The sequence below is a fragment of the Melanerpes formicivorus genome, unplaced genomic scaffold (genome assembly GCF_026170545.1).
Source record: "Melanerpes formicivorus ecotype bairdi unplaced genomic scaffold, bMelFor1.0.p_v2 SCAF_13, whole genome shotgun sequence".
NCBI lineage: Eukaryota > Metazoa > Chordata > Aves > Piciformes > Picidae > Melanerpes > Melanerpes formicivorus.
The window spans coordinates 15,943,681-15,964,371 of NW_027142365.1; the positions used below are offsets into that span (position 1 = coordinate 15,943,681).

Here is a 20,691-nt window from a genome sequence, read left to right on the forward strand (position 1 = left end):
TTTTCTGTACCAGCTGGAAGGGATCTGGCTTCACTCCAGTGATCAGGGCAAGTGCTCTGAACTGTGCCTTCAGCTTTGCTTCAGAGCCACTCAGTTTGTCCTGGGCTTGGCTTGCAGCCTGATGCTGAAGCTGCTTTGGTCTGCACAGGCCTGGGGCCTTGGCTGCTGTGCCAGCAGAGAGCACAGCACTCAGCATGACCCTGCTGGAACCAGACCATCTGTCAAGTTCATGAGGTATGAGTTAATGTTTGCATTCTTTTAACACTCCAGCTGCAAGAGACGCACCATGGCGTTCCTTGAGCCCAACCATTCTCTAACTCTACCAAGTCTGGTGCTAAACCCTGTCCCTCAGTACCACATCTCTGCCTCTTTGAAACACCTTGAAGGTGTCCAGAGAAGGGCAACGAGGCTGGGGAGAGGCCTTGAGCACAGCCCTGTGAGGAGAGGCTGAGGGAGCTGGGGTTGCTTAGCCTGGAGAAGAGGAGGCTCAGGGGTGACCTCATTGCCCTCTACAACTACCTGAAGGGAGGTTGTAGCCAGCAAGGGGTTGGTCTCTTCTCCCAGGCAACCAGCACCAGAACAAGAGGACACAGTCTCAAGCTGCACCCGGGGAAGTTTAGGCTGGAGGTGAGGAGAAAGTTCTTCACTGAGAGAGTCATTAGCCATTGGAATGTGCTGCCCAGGGATGTGGTGGAGTCCCCGTCCCTGGAGGTGTTCAAGAGGGGATTGGATGTGGCACTTGGTGCCATGGTCTAGTCATGAGGTCTGTGGTGACAGGTTGGACTTGATGATCCGTGAAGTCTCTTCCAACCTTAGTGATACTGTGATACCTCCAGGGATGAGGACTCAACCACCTCCCTGGGCAGCCTGGGCCAGTGCTTGAGAACCCTTTCAGGGAGGAGGTTTCTTCTAACCTTCAACCTAAACCTCCCCTGGCACAACTCGAGGCCATTTCCTCTCATCCATCTGAGGGCTCAGCCTTGAAATGACACTTTTAAAAAACCTCCTGCTTCACAAAGAGGAATAAACCAAGGGATACTTCCAGGTGGAAGAGATGAAACCTCAATCAGGCAAGGGTTCTTTTTTTTCTTGCTCATTTTCTAATCTGGAGTTCCCCTAACTGGATTTTGTCCAGGTAAATCTGCAAGACCCCATTTTAAAACGGTGACCTATGGCTGGCTTTAATCTGCAGTCAGTTTACCCCTACTGGTTTAGCAGCCTTAGCAGCTACCTGAGACCATGGTAGAAGTTATTAGTGACAATAATACAAATAGATAAGCATGCAGCCCTTTATTTTGGTGAAGATCTTTGCTTATCATAGTTATGTATATTACATTATGGTTGTTGTACAAATCAATTTATTTACAAATCCATGAGCTCTGCAAGCTTCTTGCCTTTTTTTTTCCCCCCTCCTTATTTGGCTGATATCTACCTTTTCCCACCCCTTCCCTATATATATATATATATATTTTATGTATCTATTTTTTTTAGGCATGCATAAAAATGAACTTTGGTTGTGGTAAAACTACTCTATGTGCCCAGCCACATACAGTATTTCTTTATTTATAGATATTTATAGATATGTACAAAAGGTTTTGCCAGTATACAGAGGAGTTACAACAGTGTACAGGGTTGAGATCCACAATGCCACACCTGGATGTGAAATAAGACTGAAGGAACGAAAAGGGTGGAGATTTAGTGAGGAAAAACCAAACAAAAGCGATCAGCAACTACCTCTATGCATTCAAACATTTATTTATTTATTTATTCATTTAGTTTCATTTCCTTGGCTGGCACATTCTTAAATAGAATCTGAGTGGCAGTGCAATAGGGTTTGAGTTTCCTCGTGCGCACCGCGAGCAGGCTCGCCCCGTGCAGAGGTTTTACTGTCCAGCATACTCCTTTCACAAGTACATTACACTAGTATCAAAAATGTTTTGGCAAGAAAGAGATCTGGAAAGGAACCATGACAAAAATAGAAATCTGTAACAAAGCTAAAGAACACCAAAATAAAAGAGAGAAACCAAAACAAGAGTTTAGTTTCGGCTTTACAGTTGTATATCGTCACACTTTAGTAGGTCTCTGTTCGCTTCTAGTCCCCATAATGAAAAATAGCTTTGTACAAAAACAGCTCCCTGCGGTGGTGCCCGGGCACCTCCTCGTGCTCTGGATGCTGCTGGCACACACAGCCAGCTCCCCTTGCACCCCTCTCTGCCAGGAGTGCTGCCTGCAGGGAGCAAAGGCTCCCAAACCCTTACAACAGCAACAGAGCTTTCAAAACAACAATGGAAAAGAAAAAGCTTCACTCTACTCTAGGGCAGTAACTCAGTGTTTAGCATGGGATTAGTATGAAGCCTTCAGCAATACAGCAAAATGGTTACATTCCCTGGTTAAAATATTGGCTGTGGGTTCTTTGGAAGTGAAGACAAAGCCTTGGTGAGCTGGCAGGCGTGCTGAGCTCAGCCTTTAGGATGGCTCCTTGGCTGTGGTGGCTGGGGTGGACTTGCCGGCATTTCCGTTCTGTGCCTTGTAGCTGGTGAAGCTAGGGGTGTGGATTGTCCTGATGCTCTTCATACCTTGGTTCAGTGAGGTGGGAGAGGTAGAGGAGGGGGGGGAGGTAGAGGAGGAAGGAGGGGGTGACCGGCCGTTTTGAGTCTGTAGTGAGAAGGAGAGATGGTGACCTTTCCCTGGGTGAGAGGGGCTCTGAAACTTGGAGGAACCGTTAGAGACAGAGGGGATGAGGGAGGTAGAGTAAGTTATACGACCTGTCTGAGGAAGGTTAGAGGAAGGAATGGAGCTTTTAGTAGGTGGATTAAGAGGGTTAGAGCTGTCACTGCTAGAAGCAGGTGCTGAGCTGCTTTTCCCAGAAGTGGGAGAAAAGGCTGGGATCTTAGAAGCAGGTAGGGTAGGGGAAGTAGCCTTATAGTCCCCACCAGCTTTCTTAGCACTTCCATTAGCCTGCAAATAAAGATGGCAGGAGACAGTTTGTCAGAAAGCCAGTAACATGATAAACCAGCAGGACCTGGGGAACAGCCCTGCAGAGAACAAGAATCAACAGTTTGAGGCCTGAGCTAAGGCTTGCAGCCGTGGACTGGACCTGGTAGAAACCCCAAAGTGCACAAGGAAGAGTGCAGAGAGAGAGAAAGAGAAAGATCCAACAAAGCTGTTGTGAGAAGGTGCAAATCTATGGGTTACAGACCAGTATGGACCAGTTGCTACATTGGCCATGCTTGCAGGTTATTAAGGTGTGAACAGACATGTTAGTGAGCATCTACTGCCCTCTCTGGCACCAACAGGTGTCCAAGGCTTCCTGTAGGGGCTTTCTGAACAGAAGCATTCCAAGCTCTCCTAAAGAACCACCCCGTTTACCAGGGGGAAAGTAAACAGGTAGCTGAGTGTTTAAAGTTCCAGCTCAATACTACAGTTTAAAAAACTAAACAAGCAACAAAACAAACCAGAAACATACAAAAGGGGGAGGGGGGGAGGGGGTCAGGAAAAAACCAAACCAAACCAACAAAGCAGCAGGTGTTTTATTGCAGACACGCATGCACAAGCATGGCAAAAAGATCAGTAGATACTGTCATGCCCCCAGGCTCCAGGACGTCCAGTTAGAGCTCACTTGACAGCCAGGCATCCGTTATTTGGTATAATCTGAGTCAGTTACTGCAGCTTTGACAGACACAGACACCACCAACTGTCCATCCAAACACCGGGGTTAGGGTAACACTACCTGTCTGTACTGGCGTGGGTCCTGCAGCTTGTGCTGTTTGCCTGCCTTCTCCACGCTCCCTTGTCTACTCTTTGAAGCCAGGGGCACCGGCATCCGGCTGGTCTGGGAGGCGGCGCTGGAGCCCTGCAGGAACAGGTGGAGGGGGACAGGGAGGAGAGACAAGGTGAGGCTGTGATCAGTGCTGGTGTGCTGGCAGAGGAGGCTGCACACCATGCACCAAAACAAAAGGAAACAAAAAGCCACAGTACTACATGCAGGGAAAGTTTGAGAGCTTCACACGGCAGGGGTTAATTCCCAGAATCAAATGGAGAGCACTGCTCACTACTGATCAGCCTGGAGTCGGTGTCAGTGACACTCCTCACTTCACACAGCAGATTATTCCACCCAGCTCCCCTGCATTTGCCCATCACCAATCAGCAGCAGAGAGTCAACACCCCCACAACCAAATCCCAACCGTCTATTAGCTGTTAGCCACCTCGTGGGGAGCCCAACCAAGCCACCTGAAAGGAAGCAAACCAATCACAAGAGCCTCTGGTTTAATGTTGATTATTGCAGGTTTTAAGAAAGCAGCTGGAGGTTTGAGGTCCGGACTAAGGTACCTTACGTGAGGTGGCTGGGGCAGCCGGAGGGGGCTCTACGCCAGCAAGGCTCTCATCCAGCACTACAAGCTCTCGGGGTGGGCTCTCTGCTACTATCTGGGCAGAGAAGGGGACAGTGCTTCCCTCAGAGCTGTGTGTGTTTTCAGGGATAGATTTTGGACTCATTTCACTGATGGTGTTTTCCAGCTGCTTTATGGTCTGCTCGAGGCTGTCTAGCGTCCGGTAGGTGCTCTGCCGAATTTCATCAGTCCTAGACAGAGACAGGGCAGCTGCAGAGGGGCCCTCTTGCTTCCCAGGAGGACTTTTGTCACTGTCCTCAGATTGAGTCCCGGTGATTTCAAATCTCTTTGCTTCCTTGTGCTGCTTCACAGTCCCATCTTCCTCCTCTTCTTCGTAGACCACAACCTGCAAGGTCTTCTTTCCAGTCTTGGTTCCTGTCCTTATGGCCTGTGTCAGAGCAGCCAGCTGCTTCTTAGGGAATTTGAACTTGAATTTTTTCTTGGAATCCTGCCTGCTTCCAAACTGATCAGCAGAGTCCAGGTTTGTTTGTGTGCTCAGCCCATAGATCTGACGGTATTTGTCAAGGCTTGTCGTCGTGCTTTCCTCCTCTTCCACAGGCATTCTGCTTTCTGCAGGGTCAGAGAAAGGCTCAAGGTCAGCAACGTGCTGCTCATCAAGACTGTGAACTGCTGAATACTCTGTGCTTGCTCTTCTGTCATTAGCTGCTGGTGGCTCTTCCTTCTGGCTCTTGGAGATGTTGTGTGCTTCATTCTCTTCCTCCTCCTCTTCCTCTTCTATCTTTTCATCTGTCATCATCCTCTCCAACTCCTCATCACACTCTTCAAAAATGGTAGAAAGCCTCTTGTATGCTGACCTGATGTCCATTGGCTCATCAAAGATGATGATGACAGGTTTCTTGTCCAGACACACCACCGGCTCTTCACTGTCCACGCTTCCTGGGGTGCCCTGCTCTGACACCGCATCCTTCCTAGCGTCGATGTTCACTGTTTGCACATCGCCACCCTTCCGGCTGACTATGTCATGAACTTCCCCACTGGAGAGGACCTGGACAGCTGTTTTAGTGATCATGAAGGCAATGTTTTCGGTAGGTGGGCTGTCTTCACTTGGAGAGCTCGATGGAGAGTCTGTCTCTTCGGTGCTGTTGCTTCTGGCTGCTCTGGGTCTTAGCACAACCTGGCTATAGCTTCCTGCAGAAGCTTCTTGCTCCTGCGAGGGAGGCTGAGGCCCCCCGGCCTCCTGTGCGTGCCTCATGAGAGGGGCGACACTGCTGATGGGAATATGCTTGCCTGTGCTCTGCAAGGCTTCACCCTGCAGCGGGCCCTGGTGAGCATCTCGTGAGGGTCTGTAGTCTGGCCTTTGGTTTCCAGTTTCAACAGCTGGAAAATGGGATCCTAAAATATCCCGAGCCCCTCTTCTTTTGTCATCCTCTGGCAAACTGATACCAGACAGGTTTGTGCTCACATTCTGAAGGTTTTTCTTAGAATAGTCTCTACTGTCTACAAACAAACCCTTGCTAAATGTAGGACTGTCATTCATTGAAAAGCCAACTTTACTGTCAGCTGTGCTGGATGAATCAGAACCCAATTCTTCTTCAGTTTTCCCTTCCCTCTTCTCTTTAGGATGGTCACTATCTGTGGGAGATCCTGTTGTAGCCCCATACACCTAAGGGGGAAAGTTGGATTACTCAGTTATTCTGGGCTCTTACCTCTACAGGACTTTTTCTTTCCCCCAAATTAACCATCACATTCTCAGGGGAAGCACAGAGCTCATGAACTCACCACTCTGATTACAGCTGCAGAGGCATGTCTGAAGTTGTCATCTGATTCCTGCCTGTCTTCAGGGCAAAATTCTAAGTTCTGGCAGAACAGTTCATGAGGCTGCTGCTCTGTGCCATGCATGTGGCTAGCAGGGGTTGTTACCCAGGGCTCCTACTTTAACAAGGCCTCCAGAATATGCAAACCCACACCAATCAACTTATTCCCAACATCTGTGGCAACCTTGACCCGTTCACTTGTCAGCTTAAAAACCCAGATACCAACTTTGTGCAAGGCTGAAGTCGAAAGGATTCACAGTATCTGATGAAGTTCTGCTGGCATGCATCAAAGGGAGCCTGGTGTGGAAGGGCTGGCAGCAGTGCACCAGGGCTTGCTGGCTCACTGGAGAGTCAAAGGTGTGGGTCTGGCTAGTCTGGAAAGGACATTTTGCACCAGGAAAAGCTGATTTTCAAACTACAGCATTTTGCCCTTTCTAATGCTGCTCACAGCTGAGCAGTGCTGCTCCCCTACAGTTAATTCACTCACCCTCTGAGCACTTCTAAATCCCTGCTGCAGCTCAGAAGTGCTCCTTCCACACTGCCTGCAGCCCCCAGGGGAGTGCAGACTGAAGTACATTTATAGAAGCAACTCCAAACATGACACAGAGAAGTCCTAGAATTATGATGGTTGGAAAAGACCTCTAAAATCAGCAAGTCCAACCATCAACCCAACACCACCCTGCCCACTACACCATGGCCCAAAGTACCCTGTCTCCATGTCTCTTGAACACCTCTAGGGACGATGACTCCAGCACCTCCCTGGGCAGCCCAGGCCAATGCTTGGCCCCTCTTTCAATACAGATTTGTTTTTCCTCATATCCAGTCTAAATCATCCACAATGGTTTTCTAGTATCATAGAATCAATAAGGTTGGAAAAGACTCCAAAGATCACCAAGTCCAACCTGTCACCCAACACCTCATGACTACTGGACCATGGCACCAAGAGCTACATCCAATCTCCTCTTGAACACCTCCAGGGACAGTGACTCCACCACCTCCCTGGGCAATCAACTCACCCACAATTTTTTCCTCGTATCCAATCACCCACTCACTCAAAGCAGTTAAGATCCCAACAGTGCAAAAAACATACTGGCACTGACTTCCAGATAGAAACTCTTAGTGGGAGTCAGTTCCTGCTCACTTCGTGAACATCTGGGAACACAGAGGTAGTCACTCCATCTGTCCTGCTCCTACACCTAGGTAGAAACCTGCAATGCCAAATACCCTGCTCATTTCCTGTGCCTGGTTACACCTCATGATGTAGTCTCGTGGTCACAGACTGCTTCTTTGCCTCCATCTCAAACAAATAACAACCAATTTTGTATATATGATATAAGGCATGAAAATGAATATGGATATTTTTACAGCTGAAGTAGTGAAACTCCAAATTCAGAAGGCCTCAGCCTTGTCTCAGAGGGCTGGTGTCATCTCTGACACATCATCTCTCTATACTTTAGCTTTCTATCTCAGCTTTTAAGTTCTTTTGCCACTGAGGTCCTCAGGAGAGACTGTTTCACAATCACACAGGCTGCCAGGGGTTGGAAGGGACCCAAAGAGATCATCAAGTCCAAACCCCTAGCTGGATGCTACTTTTCTCTGGGGCCTGGTTTGGTAAGTGCTAGTGACAGCTTAGGGTAAACACATGGTAGAGGGAATGACCTGAGGAGACAAGAGAAAAATCTGCTGTCAAAAGCTTGCCAAGAAGGAAATGAAACTGGCCTCGAGTGCCTGCAGGCACTGGGCCAGAAGTGCTACTGCTGATGTTACTTATCACAGAATCATTAAGGTTGGAAAAGACCTCTAAGAACGAGCCCAACCATCAACCCAACACCACTAAACCATGTCCTGAAGTGAAGACTAGAGGGCTTGAGACTAGAAGTTGATCCCTAACACACCAGAAGAAGAGACAATACTTTCAGATGAGTGAAGAGTGAAGAGGAGAGCTGCTGTCCCAGCTGAGGTGAAGGAATGCTGGTATGGAAAGGTGCAGGTTGACTACAGCAGGCACTGCCCACACAACTTCACAAGGTGTGGTCTCTACATCTCAGGTGATGCTTTCTTAGCTGCTGTCTGAGGATTTACACAGAAAAACCTCACACACAATCAAAATGTAGGAGCAAGGCAGCCCATGATGGACTAGAGTCACAGTTCATCTCTGCAAAGCAGCAGTTCCATGGACACCCTGACCTCCCTCTTCTTTCCACACAAGGAGGAGCTGTCACCCAAAGCAGCCACATCCATGGGCAGGCTGACAGTGCCTGCACTTCATGTTGGGAGCTGCTATCAGAGCAATGCAGCAGAGCTTGTAATCACTCTAGCCCCAGGCCCACCTTCCACTGCCATCATGGGTCAGAGCTCCCAGGCCATTCAGTGGCACTTGCTGACCCACTGACTGAGGTCCCATTTCTCTATAACCTTTTTAGCAAGTTCCACTTGTTCCAAGCAACATCCTGTGGTGTCATGGTACCAAATATGTCCTTTTAGGAACTGCTGCCTTTCTACTAAAAAAAGCAAATCACAAGAAAATTCACTTCCTCTGTGAGTTTATCATGATCATAAGGCTCCACATTTCAAGCCAATAAACACTCTGCCCTGCTCTCATTAACCTTCACTTCCTGGCCTCTGTGTTATTCCAATGAACAGCAATTCCAATGAATTATGGCAGTCACTTGGCAGCACCATTCAAAGAAACATTTGTGCTACAGGATGTGCACTGTCCTGAGTGGTGACCCAGGCTTTCACGTAACAACACGATCCTCTCATTCTGAGTAGTAATGAGGACCTGCAGAGACACAGTCACACATGTTTTGCTCTATAACACTGCCACACACAGCACAACAAAGCCATTTCCCCCCCTTTTAGTCATATCCATGAACTCATACCTTCACCCAGCCAGCTGTTTGCAGCTTTAATGCTGTTTGGGCAGCTCCAAGCCACGTCCATATGTGCAATGCTCTGACCTGGCAACAAAATCTTCTAAGGGAGTTGTGGATTTTGATGCTAATGAGACATCAGACACCGCTATCTAGGTGTCATCTTGTCTAGGCATCAGCTTGTGGTTTACAGCTGCAGTGCCATGTGCAGATGCAGCTCACTGTGGTTAGGACAGGTAAGTCCTCCTCTGCCTTAGGGACCTGGCAAAGGAGCTTTCACAGAATCACAGAATGTTAGGGCCTGGAAGGGACCTCGAGAGTTCATCCAGTCCAACCCCCCTGCCAAAGCAGGATCACCTATACCAGGTCACACAGGAACTCATCCAGGCAGGTCTTAATATCTTCAGAGGGGGAGACTCCACAACCCCCCTGGGCAGCCTGTTCCAGTGCTCTGTCACCCTCACAGGGAAATAATTCTTCCTCCTGTTTCCATGGAACTTCCTATGCCTCAACTTCCACCATTGCCCCTTGTCCTGGCATTGGGCATCACCAAGCAGAGCCTGGCTCCAGCCTCTTGGCACTCACCCTGCATACATTTATAAACATGAATGAGGTCACCCCATAGTCTCCTCTTCTCCAAGCCCCAGCTCTCTCAGTCTGTCCTCATAAGGAAGATGTTCCACTCCCTTAATCATTTCTGTCTTGCTGCCTCAGTTTCTCTTAAATGAAGTTTAAATGCAAACCCTCCTATAAAATCCTTGGGGAGCTACTCATGGCATCATGATACCAGAGGTGGTATTTCTGCTCCAAGTCACTTCCAGTTTGCACACACACACACACACACAGAGAATGCATGGGAAGCTCAAGAGCTGTTTCTTGTTCCTCAGTACACTCCACTTCACTGCAAACTGGCACTGGGCAGTCAAGCTGTCATGCCTGCACAACCCCCTAAACCCAGCAGAGATTCCTTTCACTGCTCTTACACTTGAAAAAGAGCTCTCCAAAGGCAGAAATATTTGTCCTTTTCATCAGGCACATTGGCTGCCCACTAAGACAAATCAACTCCACTGGCAGCTCTAGTTCAGATGCAGTGCTGAAATTCATCCACACTTGGCTATAGCCCCAGGTATGTGGCTCCTTGTCTAAGTCCTGTGCCCAAAGAGAGAATCTTGGGCATTAGCTTTCAGAGTGAGGGCAAATTCAGCCCACCCACCTTGGCTCTGTCCTCCAATATATTGAATGGGACTTCTAAATATCTCATAATTATTTCTGTATCCAACACATGAAGCAAAATAAAGCAGAAGTTCTTTAAAGTGTCTCCTGAGACTGAAAGGAACCACAGGAGAGCTGCTTCACCACCCACTGCCAGAACAGCACTGGGAGGAGGTTCTAAGGACTTAGAGCATCTCCTTGGCAGAAGCTGATAGATCCTCTTTTAATTTTGATCTCACAGAAACCTTCATTGCATAATTGCTGAGGAGTCACATAGCACATTGATGTAAAGCTCTGTATGAGTGTTTCTGAGCCATACTGAGATAAAGAGAAGGAAACCACTGGGCAGTGGTGGGCAGGGGTTAGAGAGAACAGGACACAAGATATAAGATTAGTTTTGAAGGAAAGAAGGTTATGCCAAGACCGGGTGGCATGGTTACACATGCCACTTGTTACCTTCTTTTCCTTGTGATGCATTAAAGTCCCAGGCCTTATGTCTTTAACATGTGTATCATTTCTGGACTGTTCAGCATGACTGTTTGAGTTTACATCCATAAAAGAGCACTTCTGGAAAGCCTAGGAAATAAACACTGCAGGTTATCAGGAGACCAAGAGCTTTTGCACAGAAATGTCTGGAGATGACCAGCTACAAAAGGAGCATTTGTTTTTTAAAGTCACAGCTCAGCAATGTTAGTTACCACCTCAAAACCTCTATCACCTTAGGAACCTATCAGACTACAAGGGGCAACCTTTCCAGTTTGCCAGGACTGACTCTAACTCATCACGCTGACCACAACGTTCCCTGTGGGGAGATGCGCTGGATTTCTAACAGAGAGGGAGGTGAAGTCACACAGAGGTGCTGCAAATCATTTATACTCAACTAAGAGCTCCATGAGAAACTTTGGGCTTGTGACAATGCTTATTTCCTGCTGGTTGATAATCATGGAAGTGCTACATAGCTCTCCTTCTCCCCACACAAATTGTTATTAAGACTGTGGACTTGGAGATGTGTCTTTGCCACAGTCTTCATTAAGGCTCCAGATGGTGATGGTTCCAACCTAGGGGGTTGTGCAACGCTGGCCTCCCACCACATGCACCTTCGGGCATGGCCTGGAGTTGTCAGCCCTTTTTTGTGCTATCTTCTTTCCATTTTCTTAGGATTTCTCTATCCATCTGCATCACCATGTGCATCACTGCATCACCGTGTGCATCACTGGCATGTCTGAAGGCCTCTACTGGCTCGGTTGGCCTTCAGTCAGATGTACATCTGTGCCAGCCAGAGGAGCGAGGGAAGAGTGCTGGCAGGACTCAAACACACCATGACATGCAAGAAGATTATATTCTTATACCATGTAGTGGGGAAATGCTTCAGTTCCTGGCCACCCTGACACAATCAATAGCTCTGATTACACCTAAGAACCAGGACTGTTCTTTGGACATTGTCTTCCTCGTAGGTAGAGCATGTTGATGCAAAGTGAGGAAAGTAACAATATCCAAAAGTCCAGTGCAAAAACTGGGGTGTAGAGCTGCTTCTGCTTTCCATTACACCCTACTTGTATGTGCTTATGGACCAGAGTACCTAAGATGACATGGAACTGTTAGAAAAAGCAGCCTTGCTCCTCATGATACACAACAGGGACTCTGCCCAGCTTACCCACCTGTCAGACCAGTGGTGTGGTTCTGGGTGAGGTATACCATCCACAAAGGCATCCTCAAAGCCCTTCAGACTTTAAGTGATGAAGGATCCACTATTTCCCTTGGTACTTGGTTTATCTCCCTCCTTTGTTCCCCACAAGCTGTAATTCTCCAAACACAGTTTGTGCTACAGCAGCTGATTATTATTATTATCATGCCTTTGTTCTGCTAGATGGAAAGGTGCTGCCCATGGAAGAGACACCACGTTGTGCTCAAGATGTTTCTGACCCTTCACACCATTAACAGCCTTTTGTTGGGGGGGGGGCACACAGACACATAACCATGGAGCAGCTCAATGCTGATCCCTCTGATCCTGCACAGAGAGCTAAAAACACCACCCAAAGCAGACACTGACTTCATGGCCACAGCACTGGCTTGGGAGCTCCTGTCAACTTGTGACTGCAGCTCCTCTTTCTTTCCAGGACAGGCAGCTGTGGTCTGGCCCACATTTTGTTGTTTTTCACATGGACTTTCTATTTCAGTGACTGCATGATGACTAGTAAGTGTCTGCCATCATCTCCCTGCTCTCATACCCCACTAGTCTGAATGAAGCTGATGCAGACAGTAAGGATTTTAAGTGTTTTTCCAGAGAATGACACTGTAACTGATCCCAGTGGGGACCTGACTATAACCAGCTGCACTTTCAGAGTCAGCCAGCTCTCAATCATTCTGTGACCGGGTTGCTTGTTTCTTGTATGCTCTGTGGTGGCAGAGTTCCATCAGAATGTTTTATCATTGAGCAAATTCTTTACAGAAATGTCTCTAGGTACACAATTCCCTTTCAGCAGCCAAATCTGCTGTACCTGACCAAAGGGTGTTGTTTGGGTTGACAGGACTGCGTCCACTAGCAGAAATGTTTACATCTCTCCTTTAGCTCTTCACTGCTGAATCATGTACCCCACTTCCCATTACTCTGCCTGTGACTGGTACCAGACTAATGAACCTGTAGCTCCAGGATCAATCAGTTTGCCCTTTCTAACCCATGATGCTCTGCCAACCTTCTAAAACACACCTAATATTTTGGTATTGGTTTAAAATGAGCCTTGCTTGTCCCCAAAATACCATTTAAACACTCATTCCCTGTTGAGTTACTATGGCTATTTCTCTTCCTTAGGTCTCCTAAGCCCCCTTTCTAGGCCTTAACCTCTATTTCATTGCTACCAGTTGCAAGGCAGCCAGGTTGCTTTCCTAGAGACAGGAGATCATGAGACAGTTTCAGCGTCCCCAGTTCTGCTGCTGCATTAGCCATTATCACACAAATGGGATATGGGTAAGCCACTGCTACTGCTCCACACAAACCACACCATCTGAAGCACTCATGTATGAGAGCTAAGCAAAGGGGAGGCTGCACTCATCACACGTAACCATTACTGCTCCAGATCCACATCTCCTGTGCTGCAAATGCTTCCTGGGCAGCACCAAACCAACCTCTTGGCAGGGGGACAACAGGGACCATCTCATATGGTGAGAGTGCTCTGAAACACCCTAACATCAGAAGCTACAGCCACAGAAGCTGATCCACACCCCCTTCCCCCGTGGGCAGGGAAGAGGACAGAAGGTGCCCCTGGGAAGATGGAGCCCACTGGCGATGCCGGGAACAGCTGGCTTCTAGCGCAGCATCGCTGCCACTGAACTACAGCAGCCTCTGTGTGCTACCAAGTGAAGGGCCAGCGTGACAGCATTACTTCTGTGCCACTGGTCATACACCAGAGGGAACAGGAAATGTTTCAACATCTGAACACTCCAGGAAACACTGGACTATGGCACAGAAGAAGTGAGCACCACCTGCCAGGAGCAGACCCTGTATTCTTTGTTCCCACTAACATTAACACAAGTGAGAGGCACCCAGCACCTCGGCAGGCTGGTACTAAGTGAGAAGTGATAGGCCAGGGACAATCCCACCAAATGCACACCAGTATTTTACTTTTCCCATCTGCACATGTAAGATTCTCCAGTAGCAGCCACTGCATTCTTGACGACTCCCTCAGCTCCAGACCTCTTGAACAAAATTTGGGTGGTGCTTACAAAACGTGTACTGAAGAGTGCAGCAAGTGGGGACCTGGTGAGATTGGCACACCTACTTGCCTTCATGCTGTGGGCTAGACACTGTGCTGAGGTCTTAGAAGGGATACCTGGCACAGCTGCCTCCATGTGCAAGCCAAAGGCATACCTGTAATTCAGCCATGATTTTATCTCCTTCCTCTTCCTCGTCATCTTTTGCAGCTGATGCTACAGCGTGCCCTGCGCTCCGAGGCAATGCCTGCTCCTCTTTGGAGGCTTTGGGTTGTTCGACTTGCCCAGCATCTTCACTGCATTCCTACAATCAGATGAAAAAGCACAGGCTTTAGTGGAGTCCTCCAGATGCAAAGCAAACAGAGAAAATTCAACACTACTGCAATTCCCCTGTTGCAAGGCCCCTCTTTCTAAGCAGACTGCTCCCCCATCAGCTCAAAAGCAGCTGGTGTTGCTGAAGTGATAGTGTGGCCACTGGTTAAAAGGCTTCCTAACCAGGGCTTCCCTCCACTTCTTTTAAAAGCATCCTGTGACTTGCCTTCTCCATTGCTTAGGAGATAAGAGCAGCAAGACTCCTGTCAACAGAACTGATCAAACCTTTCTGGGTCATTTGACCTAGCAGTGGTGCTCCCTGATAAGCAGTTCCAGTAGCACTCCTGGATGTAGCTCTGCCTTAACTTATTTTGTGGTTTATAGACCCAGCCCAAGACTGGGAACGTTTCTCTGTGCCAGCCACTCATCAACAGTCTGACTGCTTAGAGTCTGCATCATCCAACCTTGACAACAGCAGCCTCTTTTCTGGCTGCATAGACGACTTCTCCTGATCTTGTTGTGGTTAGTCCTGACCCTGGCAGGTAACTGCGCCGTGGAGGTGGAGGAGGTGGAGACTTGGTCAACTTGTCATTATCCTGTTCTCCATCAGGAACTTCTGCAAGTAAAGAGCAGGACAAAATGACCATAGGTGGAGGGGGGAGAAAAAGTGTTTGCATCCCTGTCTCAGTTGGAAAGGAGAAAAACAGTCTTAAAGACCAGAAACATGTTTGGGATTCAAACGGAATTCCTTTGAACCAAAGACAGCAGTGTTGTTCTTGCTCAGAGAAACTGGGTCACTTCATCCAGAACTCTGCAGCAGAGCTCCTGTCCTCCATGCCACTATGGCTGGATTTCAGCCCTGGGTGTACAGGTGTGAGAGCAGAGCACACACTGGTAACTCAGTCACTGTAACGGGGCACGTAAGGTGCAGGGTCAGCTGGGGGCCTGCCTACAGATAGGGCCTGGGAGTCTCCTTTGAAAGCATGGCCACACATGTGGACACCAAAGACACCAAACATGGGACCTGCTTGTTCTCAGCAAGTCTGAAGCAACTAGCACATGATTCTGCTTATGCATGGAAGGTGCTGCTGGCAAGGTGCTAGGACAGGAGCTGAAGAGTTTTGTCAGTCAGACAAAACTAGCTAAATTCAGGCAAAGGCTGAGAGGGAAAATACAAATGCTGCTGTAGAGGTGCCACCTCTGCAGTTCAATGAGTCCTCTTACCCCTCAGCAGGGAAAGGCAGCATTTGTGCCTTTTCTAAGGCAGCATTTACTTTCATTTTACTTACAGTATCACAGTACATTAGAGGTTGGAAGGGACCTCAAGAGATCGAGTCCAACAGGAATGCATCCAGGTGGGTTTTGAAAGTCTCCAGAGAAGAAGACTCCACAACACCCCTGGGCAGCCTGTTCCAGGGCTCTGTCACCCTCACTGTAAAGAAGTTTCTCCTCGTGTTGAGCTGAAACCTTCCATGTTCCAGGGTCCACTTGACACCCACCCTTCAGATATTGATAGACATTGATCAGATCCCCTCTCAGCCTTCTCCTCTCCAGACTAAACAGCCCCAGGGCTCTCAAGTCTCTCTTCATAGGGGAGATACTAAGTTCTCCAGGAATTCACAGTTTGCCCTTGAATTACCATATAAGAGCCCTAGATATGTTTTGCTAATCCCTGAAGATTCACATACCAAGAACAACAACTGAGCAGAGCCAGCCCTTGATTTCCCAGGAGAGTCTTCCAAGAGAAAACCACTTTTCTCCAACTGGCATTCTCTTTCCACCATGCTTCCCTACCCAGCTGCCACTTCCCCTTCCCTGCTGTCCTGGGTCAGCAGTTTCTTTCCCAGAAGCAGCATTACCCTGCTTGTGACCTCTGTTTTTCTGGTCACAGGCTCAGCACCACACATGGTAAGAGCCACCAGTTTCACAGTGCTGTTGACAGTGTGTGTTTTCAAGGGCAAGAGGACAACCTTCCTGCAGCTACTCACTGTTACATAAACAGCTGGAATAAATAGAACCCAGACAGATAAAACCTCCTGCTTTTGGGATTACCCAGCTGTTTAGGGCTAAGTATTCCCTCTGGGTAAGTTGTTGCATAACTGCCCACTCCTGAGGCTGTGTCAGGCTCTTCTACTCTGCCAGCTGGACCCTGGGAGTTGTTTAGGTTTCTGATGGTAAGATCATTTCTGCTCAAACTCTTTGTGGCTCTTTCCAGAGCTCTCTGTAATGCTAAATTACTAAGTGAAAAACTGAGCACAGTATACTAAATGTAGATATAGTATGAGATACTCTTATCTCTGTCAAAAGCAAGGTGTGCTCTTCCTCTCCTGCTCATGAAGAGTTCATCACCAGAGGACAAACTCACTCTCTCAGCTGCAAGAGAGAGAAATTCACGTTCAGCTGGTTACCCACACTGGGGCATCTGTAAAATGACTGCATCCTCTCCACAGGACTTGCATTATTCCTCAGGGGCATACTCAGAGGTACCACCAAGAACACAGAAAGCTGTAAACTGAAACCACTCTAGACAGCAGGACAAAGAACCTCTCTTCTTCCACATAATCAATTCTGTAGCACCATTTACTCTAGCAAAACTTACCTGAGACTTCTAGCTTGTCCACTGCATCCCCTTTAGGCAGCGCTGCTGTCTGGGGAGGCATCTCCAGGTTAGGAATTGATTTCATTATGTTGGCTTGGGCCTCTTCCAAGAGCTTTTCAAATTCCTTTCCATTATAGTGATCGAGATTTTGTCTTTTCTCTTCCCATTTCTTCTCAGCTTTCTAGACAAAAGCAGTAAAACATCTGTTTGTCTCTCTGATTGCTGCTGTGGGGACTGACTTCACAAGAAACCCACGTGTAAACATTACAGGTCAGCATGGAGAGGTTATTTTCAGTTCTAACCAACCACTGGAGGAAATACATTGGTAGTGATTGTACACTGGTTGTGACCCTACTGGGCTTGGCACACAACAGACTGACAGTGGCCACTGCTCACTGCAGGAACAGAGGCAAAATGGAAATCTGGGTCACTCCTCACTGGTGATTCAACTGCACTCTATAACAAGACATGAGAGCTCACTTATGGGTTGTCTGTGTGAAACCACTGGAACTTCACACTCTTTGGCCCTTACCTCTCCATAAAGACATATATGGACATTTAAAGAGTGACTGACATTCACTGGTGCAATTGTTGCCAGAAAATCAGAGTACTGTTCAAAAAGAAGGTATTCTGAAAAAGGACTTTCAGTATGTTTTTGAAATATAGGTTACTAAGAAGAAAAAATACAGTTTACAGGCTCACAGGATGTTAGGGGTTGGAAGGGACCTTTGGAGATCTTTGGGTCCAGCCCCTCTGCCAGAGCAGGACCATAGAATCTAGCACAGGTCACACGGGAACACATCCAGACAGGTCTTGAAGTTCTCCAGAGAAGGAGACTCCACAACCTCTCTGGGGAGCTTGTTCCAGTGCTCTGTGACCCTCACAGTGAAGAAGTTTTCCCTCATGTTGAGGTGGAACTTTCTGTGCTGTAGATTTTTTATCCATTGTGCCTTGTCCTGTCACAGGGCACATGTGAGAAGAGGCTGTCCCCTCCTTTTGGTTACATGTTATTATCCTGTTGCATCTAAACCCAGAGGGTATCTCCAGAACTGCACAGTGGAGTAAGGGGGTAACTATATGCAGCCCCAGAATGCAAGTGAAGAATGCCGCCTGCAGTCTCCAGAGTGAGCCTGGGAGCTCAGAGCCAAAGAGAGGACAACACCATACCTCAATGGATACAGCTCGGCTCCTGCTGCTTGCGCTGTGGATTTCCTCAATGAGAAGGCTTTGCATGGTGGTGCCATTGACAGAGACCTGTGGTGCTGGCGTGGCTTGTGTAGGTTGGGATCCTGTTGTGGGCTCTTGCAGGGGGGCTGCTGGGGTGGCTGAGAGGTGGCCACCCGCCGACACGCCTTCACTGTGGCTGGCTGCAGTGGGCGAACCCTGGGCATGGTTGACCAGGGCTGATGAGTGCTGGGACTGATGGATGACAACAGGAGAGCTCTGCACGTGATGGACTGTCATTGTGGAGAAGGGGATGACTTCTGACTTGACTGATGACACCTGGTTCTCTGATGTGACTGCTGTGAGGCTTTGCTGTGCATGTCCCTGGGCGTGCTTGAGCTCCTCCTGGCTTTTCAGAGTATCAGCTGCTGTGGCCTTTTCCATGGTAGAGTACTGCATGGCTTGGGATGGATCCACACCCCTCAGCAGTCCTTCTGTAACATGTCTGCCCAGCCAAATGGAACACAACAGCATGACACAAGGTTAGCACACAGGTAAGTTGTGAGCAGTAAGTAACAATCAACTTTTGGAAGGGAAAAGCATCTCTGTGAAAAACATCAAAATGGTGGCTTTGCCTCACAGTATCACCAAGGGTGGAAGAGACTTCGAGGATCATCAAGTCCAACCTATCAACACAGACCCCATGACTAGACCATGGCACCAAGTGCCATGTCCAATCTCCTCTTGAACACCTCCAAGGATGGTGACTCAACCACCTCCCTGGGAAGCACATTCCAATGGCTAACAACTCTCTCGGTGAAGAACTTCCTCCTCACCTCGAGTCTAAACCTCCCCTGGCACAGCTTGAGACTGTGTCCTCTTGTTCTGGTGCTGGGTGCCTGGGAGAAGAGACCAACCCCCTCCTGGCTACAACCACTTTTCAGGTAGTTGTAGAGGGCAATGAGGTCACCCCTGAGCCTTCTCTTCTCCAGGCTAAACAATCCCAGCTCCCTCAGCCTCTCCTCACAGGGCTTATGCTCAAGGCCTCTCCCCAGCCTTGTTGCCCTTCTCTGGACACCTTCAAGTGTCTCAATGTCCTTCTTAAACTGAGGAGCCCAGAACTGGACACAGGACTCAAGGTGTGGCCTAAGCAGTGCAGAGTACAGGGGCACAATGACTTCCCTGCTCCTGCTGGCCACACTATTCCTAATGCAGGCCAGGATGCCATTGGCCCTCTTGGCCACCTGGGCACACTGCTGGCTCATATTCAGGCAGATGTCAATCAGCACCCCCAGGTCCCTCTCTGTTTGGGAGCTCTCAGCCACTCCGACCCCAGCCTGTAGCGCTGCATGGGGTTGCCATAGCCAAAGTGCAGCACTCGGCACTTGGACTTGTTGAATGCCATCCCATTGGACTCTGCCCATCTGTCCAGTCGGTCGAGGTCCCTCTGCAGAGCCTTTCTACCCTCTAACTGACTAACATCTGCTCATATATATATATATACACATATATAGCTTGCTGCCAGAGTCAGGGGCTCAGAGTTCTAGAATAGCCACACTGATTACGCTGGGTTTGCCTTTTCAACTGTTTACACATCTCCAGGAGTGTACTGGCACTTTGGGACCAAATCCGAGGTCAGTCTTGATGGGGGCGCTGAGCAAGGTGATCGAATGTATGATATCCCTGCTTACTGCAGGGGGATTGGCCTAGGTAACCACTAGGGGTCCCTCCCAACCCAGTGCATTCTATGATCCACGAGTTACAGCGGGCTGATGTTAGAGGGAGAAGGGAAATCAGCTGACTTAAATGTTATACACTGCATCTAGCTAAGCAGGATGTTCCTGGGCTCTCAGCACAAAAAGCGGTAGTTGCACAGGCTAGAATATGAGGCAGAAGACTTGGGAAACTGCCAAAAGAAAGCCTTCAAGTGATACTTCACCAAGGTTTTGTCTATCGAGAGTTTGGGGTAGGATGAGATGAGGATACAAAGGGCTGACTATTTCTGGCAGCTAGCTGTGAAATGGCTGAGCTTCAGAGTGTAGCTAGCTATCAGATGCCATCAGGTTTTCGAGTACTCACACAGACTTTGTGAGGCTTAATCACTTCACTGCATAAAATGACTTTTGGTAAAGCTGTGGCATGCCTGGCTTATTGTGTTGGGGTGTTTTTCCCCCTTAAAGAGATTAAGACAGGAAACAACTAGTCAGTTTTAAGAAAAGGAAATGAAGAAGAAAGGGCATAGATGTTTATCTACATGGAAAAATAAAGTGATGGCTCCTAGGAAACCTGTTCCATAGACTACTTTATCCAGCTGCCAGAACTGGCAAATCCATTTTACAGATGCTCCAGGATATATGGAAACAATGACAACCCTACATTCCTTAGAATCATGGTAGCAACAATAGGTTTATGACTTACATTTGCTTATAATTGAAGTAAAATTGAGACTGACCACCACCACTGACAGCTTGGCCTGACTCACTGGTTTGCAGCAGGACCTGAGTGCAATGCCTGCTGCCTCCTGTACATCAGCAGTTGTTTGCTGCTCCTATGTGTTGGCAAACACAGCTAAGCACTGGCACTTAGAGAAAGATGAAATATCAGGTGAAATTCCTGTCCACTGGTGGGGAGATGCAGGCTAGAGGTGAGGAGAAGGTTCT

The 20,691-nt window shown here is 48.3% G+C and overlaps 1 protein-coding gene across 18 annotated transcripts in view; it reads right to left on the reverse strand.

Annotated features, from left to right (window-relative positions):
- Nucleotides 1-1,731: 1,731 nt before the first annotated feature.
- Nucleotides 1,732-20,691, reverse strand: part of KIAA1217 (KIAA1217 ortholog) — a 484,815-nt gene continuing 465,855 nt past the window's right edge. For 10 of the 18 annotated variants that reach the window (XM_068146315.1, XM_068146312.1, XM_068146311.1 and 7 more), the window contains 8 exons: nt 18,035-18,536; nt 16,868-17,048; nt 14,733-14,884; nt 14,114-14,260; nt 10,705-10,824; nt 4,330-6,012; nt 3,731-3,853; nt 1,732-2,958 (listed from right to left, as the gene is read on the reverse strand). In XM_068146315.1, the coding sequence (XP_068002416.1) occupies nt 2,467-2,958; nt 3,731-3,853; nt 4,330-6,012; nt 10,705-10,824; nt 14,114-14,260; nt 14,733-14,884; nt 16,868-17,048; nt 18,035-18,536 (3,400 nt within the window). In that variant the 3' untranslated portion in view covers nt 1,732-2,466. Of the gene's footprint in view, nt 3,854-4,329; nt 6,013-10,704; nt 10,825-14,113; nt 14,261-14,732; nt 14,885-16,867; nt 17,049-18,034; nt 18,537-20,691 lie in introns of all 18 variants that reach the window. The other 8 variants (XM_068146324.1, XM_068146325.1, XM_068146327.1 and 5 more) reach the window with 6 other exon arrangements.